This window comes from Mytilus trossulus, chromosome 3 (genome assembly GCF_036588685.1).
Source record: "Mytilus trossulus isolate FHL-02 chromosome 3, PNRI_Mtr1.1.1.hap1, whole genome shotgun sequence".
NCBI classification, from domain to species: domain Eukaryota; kingdom Metazoa; phylum Mollusca; class Bivalvia; order Mytilida; family Mytilidae; genus Mytilus; species Mytilus trossulus.
In genome coordinates this window covers 83,456,021-83,464,980 of record NC_086375.1, presented here as the reverse complement: position 1 = coordinate 83,464,980, position 8,960 = coordinate 83,456,021, and the positions used below count along the sequence as shown (strand labels likewise).

General features: G+C 32.1%; 1 protein-coding gene across 1 annotated transcript; it reads right to left on the bottom strand.

The window, feature by feature from the left end:
* Positions 1–4,073: 4,073 nt before the first annotated feature.
* On the bottom strand, positions 4,074–8,437 carry LOC134712658 (uncharacterized). Its single transcript, XM_063574406.1, has 3 exons — positions 8,299–8,437; positions 7,493–7,545; positions 4,074–6,878 (listed from the first exon to the last, which is right to left on the bottom strand). The coding sequence occupies exons 2-3, from the start codon at positions 7,536–7,538 to the stop codon at positions 5,890–5,892; spliced, it is 1,035 nt and encodes a 344-aa protein (XP_063430476.1). The 5' UTR covers positions 7,539–7,545; positions 8,299–8,437; the 3' UTR covers positions 4,074–5,889.
* Positions 8,438–8,960: the final 523 nt, after the last annotated feature.

The following is an 8,960-nucleotide window of genomic DNA, read 5'->3' as shown; positions in this document are numbered from 1 at the left end:
AACCGTCTTATATTTACTAGTGGTAAAGCCAAAAATAAACTCATCATAGATACTAGGATTGAAACTTTGAATTTGCGCCAAATACACGTTTCGTCTATAAAACAATCATCAGTGACGCTCGAATAAAAAGAATATGGCCAAATAAAGTACGAAGTTGAAGAGCATTGATGATCGCAATTCCTAAAAGGTTTGCCAAATACAGCTAAAGGTCCATAATGACAAATGGGAGAAAATAATTATGGGTGGCAATCTATTAGAAACCATCAGTTGAGAAAAAAAATACCATGGAAAAGTAGGTACGATAACACATTAGAATTGAATGCTCCTTTTTGTAAATTCATTGGGGTGCAAAAGCGTTGACCGAGGTACATTTTGTATGAAGCGCAAACGCGGTCCATTGTAAAAGTGTGCACACGGTCAACGCTTTTACAACCATATGAAGTTACAAAAAGAAGCATTCAATATTTATAATAATATTTTTTAGCTAGGAAAATGAAAACACGAATTTTATCTATTTTTTTTCTTTCTAATTCACATGTGCACTTCATTGTGGGACCTCGTGTTATCATGAATGAACAGTTTTATTGAGTAATGCAATTGCTTAAGGAAAAACACGTGATGTGCAGTTAGCCAATCAGAATAACGTTTTATACTGAAACATACATCTATGATCTTAGTAACTATATATCCATGGTCATTTAAATCTGCCGGAAAATAAATAAAAGATTGTATATTTTATTGAATAGTTCATATAAAGGTAATTTTCTTATACAATGACGTCAATAAACAGCAAACAAGCAAAGTTTTAGCAAGAGAATATGTACCAACTTCAAGATGTATATGTATGAGTCGGTATTATGATTTTTGTCTTGACGTTTTTTGCTTACATTGTAAATGGTATCTGATTTGTGTTGGTAGAATTTAATCAAATTATAACTAAAACCTTCATCATCATTTTACAATCAATGACTGGATGTTTGTTTTATCATTTTGGTTAAATTATGCATGATAGTTGGTGCTATATGAATATGTCATTAATGGACGAGGTTTATCTTTTTCTCAGGCCGTCTTTAGACATATAAGTTATTAAAAGAATGTATTTGTTATTTGAAATTGGGCTTTTGATTAACTGGAAATGCTCTGAGCTCGCTATTTTGAGTATTTTTTACTTTTTGGTTGTTTTTGCACTTTGATTCCCAATTAAATGTGTCAAGCTCTTACCAATTTGCTTTAACCATGTGTTACATCAAAAGAGTGGGTGCTCATAAACCTTTTCGCATTCTCTATGCGTAAGTCCTTACCCCATAAAAAAGAGTCTAATAAGTGCAGGTGTTTAGTGTCACGTGAGTAGTGAGTTTTTTAAATTCAGCAGTAATTCAATATTGCAGCATACGAAAACAAACAACAAACAAACAGAGATACAATATTGTTACATAATGAAATAAGGCATAAAGCTGCTATTTAAAAACAAATGAAGAAGAATTTTAATTATTTTAAATGCCATTGAAAACATTTATAGTGTTTGAAATAAGTAAAGAAATCAAAAGACAAAATCAAATTATATTAATCAAAGGGAAACAAACAAGGAAAACTGACAAAGATTTAATAAACTGATTAATATCTTTATGGAAAACTGCAATATTTGCTAGACTGATTTACAAATGAGTTAATCAGATTTTGTTATCTGATTTTCGTCAAGATTTTATCAGAGAGCTTCCTTATACAGGACACAATGCATAAACTGAGATCAGATATTACGCTAGGGTTGAATGTACGTCGCATTAGCTTACATGTTATATACTTGTCAATGTCTTCCAAAGCCCACTTTATGAGTGAGTATGCACACGTCTGAATGTTTAGATGATAGAAAACATGTTTAGACGTGTTATTGTCTTCTAATTCTTTGTAGCGGCTCGATATTCGGTTAATATTATTACTTGTGAGATTTCTAAGGATAAGAATAATGGAATTCTATTGGTTTTTCTCTTTGGATCAAACGCTTTTATAAAAAATAATCTAGCAACAGAATGGTTGTTAGTACAAATAAGCCCTGTTATGTTGACACATTAAAGACAAACAAAAATAATTAATCTAGGGTCAGCTAGACATTTTGTGAAGAATTTATAAATTTTAAATTAAATGGATCCAAAATGACAAATGTAAATAATTCAAACGAGAAAACTAACGGCCTAAATAATGCAAATAAAATCAACAAAAACAAAAATATTTCACAGCAACAAACTACAATCGCTGTATTACAGGCTCCTGACTGCGGACAGGCACATACATAAAGAATGTGGCTGGGTAAACATGTTAACGACATCCCTTAACCTGTGACAGTGGTGTAACAGTACAACATAAGAACGAAATATAAAAGTCCGTTGAAAAAGACTCAACTCATTAGATGGATGCTTATGGAAATACCAAAAATACAGAGTGGACGTGGCCGGGTACTTGACCATCCCAACAACTAAAAAACACTAAAACCAGATCTGAGAGTACACGCAGTTGCTGAGAAAAAGTTCAAACCCAGTAATTATAAACTTATGAAAAAAAATCATGCATCAGGACTAAATGTTAATCAGTTCACATCCAACATCCAATGGATTTAGTGTAAAGACGTCATAAACATAAAGGGAAAACATGACCTTGTGCAATGCCTAGATACAGATTTGAAAGTGAATATGTGAATAACAATGATATTAAGTTTGCTTTTAATTTACTGATAACAAACTCAATATTAATACCAATAAAACAATATTCAAAAACCCAATTTCAGTGTTGACTTGATAGCCTATTAGAATAAGTTTTTTAAGGATTGATAAGTTAACCAGAATCCAAACTTCAAAACCAAATCTTTATATCTATGGAAGAATTTAGGAAAGTTTTAAGTCATTTGTGGTAACGAAATCTGACTTTATAATTAACCAGTACTACATCGAGTACATTTATTAAAATCTAAAATATCACAGACACGTGTATGTCGAACGAGCTGTTAAATATAAACACCGCAACTAAGACCTTCCAAAAAAGGAAAATAACAATAGGGAACGAAAAATCGTCCCTTTTGCTGTAAATTTTAAACGTGAAGAACTTAAATATCTAAACCTAGTAACTTAATTGAAATGACTGTTATTTCTATTGTCATTTGATTTATTTTACGTTTTTCTGAGAAAAAAATCAGCAGTATATTTAGATTTTTTTTTTTAAATTAACGAACAAGTATCATCTAGATAACGGGTTGTGCATATAATAAATGTATCCAAGCAATTCTACAGGAAAGCTCCGAGTGATTGTACAGGAAGGCTCCGAGTGATATTACAGTAAACTTGCAAGCGATTGTACAGTCAATAAAAATATCCGACATAAAGAAAATGAATATATTTAGATTTCTACTGGGACAATGGCTTTGGTACTTTCAGACAGGTAAGACTATATATCAGAAAACATACATGTGAAAATTCAGGTAGCAAACATTGATTTTTCGATGTTTATTTGAAATTTTTGATCGCTGTTGTGTGACAATTTTGATCGTTTTACACGGAGCTCCACCATTCTAAGGAAAACGATTTGATGCATATATCTTTTTTATTATTTTATTGGTTCCTATTTACATAAAGAATGTTTTACCTATCAAAAATTGAAGCAGAATCGTTATATAGGAACATACGAGTTCGTCAACGTTTCCATCAAGCAACTTGTTATTTTGCAAATGTCGGAGCACCGCTTGACAGTCTCCCGAATGACCAAATTATTAGAAAACCGTACAGTTCCGTTCCCACACTGTGGTTTATGTCATCAAGAAATTGAATTGTATATTGTACAATTCATGATGTCACTGTTAATCACTACTTAAATACTGGAACTAATTTTAATATGATAATATTTTAAAATGATATTATTCATAATTATAACAATAACAAAACATATTTTAATTCTTCGTTTTTTTTCATTTTATTTTTAGTTCATTTTTTTTCATTTCTTATCATTTCGAATGTAAATCATTAATACAAAGAATTTTATACTGAAATATATATATATGTACATGTATATATGAACATACTTCAAACTAATTCAAATAGTATTTTTTATTTCATCAGGACTGAATTATGATTTAATAACTATACATTCTATTGAATAGTCGTTTATATCATACGATCTTTAATAAAGGTCAGATATTTCAAATATCGTATTGCACAGTACCATAAGAAATGTGCGACAATCAACAAGAATCTTGTCTACATTATCGGGATATTTGGCTATAAATTGGCTTTGATCTAGCGTAGTTAGCCTATGTATCAAAATCAGATTAATCAATTTATTGACAAGAGATTTAACTTTTCGATTATTGTTTCAAGTGTGTGTTATACGTTCATAAAACATGCGCATGAGTTGTATGTAGTCACGTCCAACATGAAAACAGCAATGACAATATATGGTCTTATTATCCAATCATTTAGGCCAAACTTTGAGATAAGTAATAGCCGTAGCTAAAGCATTCTAAGCTTTTTTCATATATTGACCTAACACAAATACAAGACGTGGTGATCTTCGGCTAGCTGTTGTCTGCTCTTCGGTCAGGTTGTTGTCTCTTTGACACATTCCCCATTTTCATTTTCAATATTATTTAATGTATTAGATTAGCAGCATACTTCATAAGTTCTTGTTGTATCATACTTTGTAGTTTGAAATAAAACACGAATTTATTAATCCATTATTGCAGATTTAATTTATCATGGATCTAAAAAAAAAAGTAATAACGAAATTCGAAAAAATAATAAGTCTGATATATTATTACAACATTAAAAATATTTTCAATTTGAATATCTCAGACTGAAGTTGATACTCAAAAGTAAAATTTTTTTACAAACTAATGATATATTGTTAAAATAAATTTATAATGACAAATTTTAAAACTGAAAAAAATGTTAATATAAAATCAAAATTGCCATATCCGGGGAAAAAAACATTATGTAACGCTAACTACAAACTAACTAATTTCACTGAAGAAATTCACCATTACGTGAATTTATTACAATGCACAACTACTTTTATAATTTGATATACTAAAGAACTGTGGATACAGATGAGTGTGGATTATTTGATATACTTTTAAGTCTTAGTTCGTATTTAAAAAAGACTTCCAAATATTTCATCAACAGGACAAGATCATATTATTAATGAATCCATTCGTAATTTCTGTTGAATGCAGTATTTCCATAAAGAGGCATATTTAAACTCAAATGTCGAGACAACGTCATGGCAAAATAACCCCGATAAACTATCAAAATTAATGCAACAGTGTGCAAAACTAAAGGCTTGGCAACAAAGTGTAAGTTAACCGGCAAGTTTGGACTGCTACAACACAGTAACAAGTTCTCTGAATTAAATCAAAAGTTATTATAATGACTATCCATAATCACAAATTGTGGATAATTCGATATCAAAGTTTTATTGTCAAAATGAATTGCAATTTTTCATTTTAACAAAATGTAATGATCGTTTCTTACACATTAAACTGATTATCGCATATCTCATTGTTTACAGCAATAAAACAAATATTGAAAGATGTTTGTGATTCCAAAACATGACATATGGTTGGGAATTTGTTATAACAGGTTGTTTTATGTTCGTCATAACAATTCATTTTGCTATGTTATACATGTATATTGAATTCGGTTTGTCAAATTTTCAGGCGGAATGGTAGTAACGAATTTAAATAATCCATAAATCCCTCCTATGACGATAAAAATCCGAATTCAAATTTTACTTTTGATATAGGTTTCATCTGGATGTTTGCTGTCTTTCTTAAGTTCATCAACACTGTGCAAAATTGTCATCTGGTCCCTACTGACTTTCTCATAATGGTTTGTATATTTTCCCATTCATTTATCCTAATAGAAAGGCGCCTAATGCACCTAACAGCAAACCTTTTACAGCGCCTTTCTTTTTCTCTTTTTGTTGTTTCTTCTTATCCTCGTAATTAGAGTTTAAATTACGCTTCTTCTGTCGAATTAATTTTCGTAATCTTCGATTTTCCCTTTTAATGTCTTGTAATGGATTTCTGCCAGCTCCGATCATTGGTAATGTATCATGCTTTATATGCATATCTTGTAACCTTCCGTTTAGTCTGGTGTTTATTTGCAGTTCTCTTTCAATAGGGTCAAATCCACCGCTAGGCCCATGCGCATTTAACGAACCAACTGGTATGGCACCCGGAAAGTTATCCCGCATTGGTCCAGATATGAATGGAAAATCACCACGTCCACCTTCTAGTCTAGGTGGCGAGAGGTTTCTATCGAACGGTAAAATGCCAGGACCTGGACCTAAACGTGACTGATCAACACCAAAACGTGAATTAAATGGTGATTCTTGTCCACCAGGTAGTGTATCTGGACTGAAAGGTGTTTGTGGTCCACCTTGTACAAAACCTGAACTAAAAGGTGCCTGAGACCTTCCATTTACTCCAGTGAATGGAAATCTGCCTGGTTGTAGCCCCAATCCAGGTTGAGCGTTATTGAAATTGTTTGTTTGGGGTAAGTTATTTGGAAAAGCTGTATTTGGTACGCCTGGGATAGAACCGTCGGCAGATCCAATAGGATTCGGTGGCAATAGCTGATCTGGAGAAAAGGAACCAAATCGTTGGTTGAATCCGTCTGGAGAATTAAAGTTCTGTAGCTGTGACGTTGATCCCATGGTTTGTAATACTTGTTGCGCCACTTGATTAAAAAGTTGTTGTCCTTGTTGTTCGTTTAACCCTAGAGGTTGAGAATTGATAATGTTCGCTACTCGTTGCCCTTGTAGGTTTTGGTTGCGTTGGCCTGCACCCCATGTTCCAAACGGATTTGTCAATCCAGGCCTAAACTGGCAATTAATTTCTGTAATTAAAAATAAAATATAAACTTTTTTGAAAATAATAAACCTTCAATATTGTGAGAAGGGTTAAAACAGTGTGTGTTTAGATAGCTTATCGTTTAACTAAATCACATTTAAAATATTAAAAAGCACAGCGCAGCTACCAAAAGGATGCCAATCGGTGGAACAAGGAAATGAAATACGACTCATAATTTGGAAAACAGGGTCAAAGGTGCCCGCCAGACTGCATTTTTTTACTATCTTATATTAAGTACGGGTAAGTAACATGTACGGCGGTTGTTGTTTTCAAATTTGATAATTGCGGCAATATAAACACTGCTTTTCAAATCTTAAAGTGTGTTTTCATCTGTATAAGACACTACAGAATCCACTAATACAATTCTATATTCTTTTTTGCCAACGAAGATTGTCACGTGTCAGGCTTTGGACCTTTTATAGGTTGATGCGGTATGAGTTTTTGCTCATTGTTGGAGCCCATACGGTGATCTTTAGTTGCTAACAGTCGACTTTATTTGATCTATGATAATGTGTTCTCATCGATAATCATACTACATTATTTGTATATTGGTTGGTAAAAGGTACTTTGAAAGTTATGATAACATCTAATAGTACCTACCAGAAACTGACAGGAATAGAAGTAGCAATCCTTTGGGTACTAACATAGTCCGGCTACAAAGTTAATAACATTATATTATTATCGAAGTCAATACAACTTATTTTTCTTGTTGCAGACATTTCCTTCGTATACATTATGATTTTAAAGAAGATAACTGACTAAATGCCAATTCAGTAACAGTATTCTCATATTTTGCGATAGATGTATTATGCCTGCTGCAACGACCGTGTTATTCTTGGTTACACGAAGCTTTGAAACATAGACATTTACGGATTTAAAATTTACTGTTAATTCTATTTCCATGTGGTTTTGTTAAACAAAAATATATGTAGGCCATACGGTTGTTTAAATTCCTTATACATGCATCGCATTTCAATTTTAGTGGGAAGCTGTCGTATTGGCAATCATAGTACATCTCCTACTGTTGTTTTTTTTTCTCGAAGGACAGACTCATAACATTGACAGTTGTGTACTTGATATTCACATTCTGATCATATTATTTGATTTCTACTAATAAGTAAGTATGTCCGTGTCATTTGTTTGTGGTTGAGAGTTGTCTCATAGGCAATCGTACCACATCTTCTAACTTTTATATTAAAACTTATTATAACTCGTATTTTGAAATTCGGTGTTAGGATCTGCATTTCTGTACACGATACTGAAATTAATGTTGGCTTAGTATGATTTTGTCATGGGTGTGTTGATGATGACCGATTTTTAATAACATAGAAGGTATGATCGCGATTTAATCTTTTATTTGTTGAAGCAAATGATCACACGGTATTTGGAAATGAATGAAAACTTACTGTGTAGTAGAATAGAGTCCTTTTCTATTGTATGTTTGTTATGGTCAGTATTTCTATTGTATGTTTGGTATATATAAGAATACCAATGACCATTGTATTTTATTATTTGTCACCTAACCTGTCAAGTCTTAATTGACAAATATGTCAGACAAGATTAACTGACGTATGTAGTATTGACGTATTCTTGTAACGTGCACATTAAATGGATAACTAGCTATATGTTTATATGTAATGCCGCCGGGCAAACTGGGGAAAAATATATATATGGTACTGAAAAGTTTTATTCAACTATTTTTATTAACGAGAATAGCATGGCTATTTCTAAGAACAGATTTTAGAAGAAAAAGAACTAAAACATTACCCGGAATATGTAACACGTTCATATGGGACTATACGCATATACGCTTTTCATATATCTCCCCTAATCAAAACTGCACATCAAATTATGTGGACTTAAAAGATGAACAACTTGTCAAAATTATACTGTGTGTGTAAAGCACCGTAATATTTGCAGCGGTTTGTCACCAACCAGAATTTATTGATATTTCTAATGATTCGGGAAGTTTTTGAATCGAGGGAATGGGATACTAGTATATCTTTGTATTCTACTTGTACAATACTCAAGTACCATTACGACAATATTCCAAAAAAGACGGAAGGAC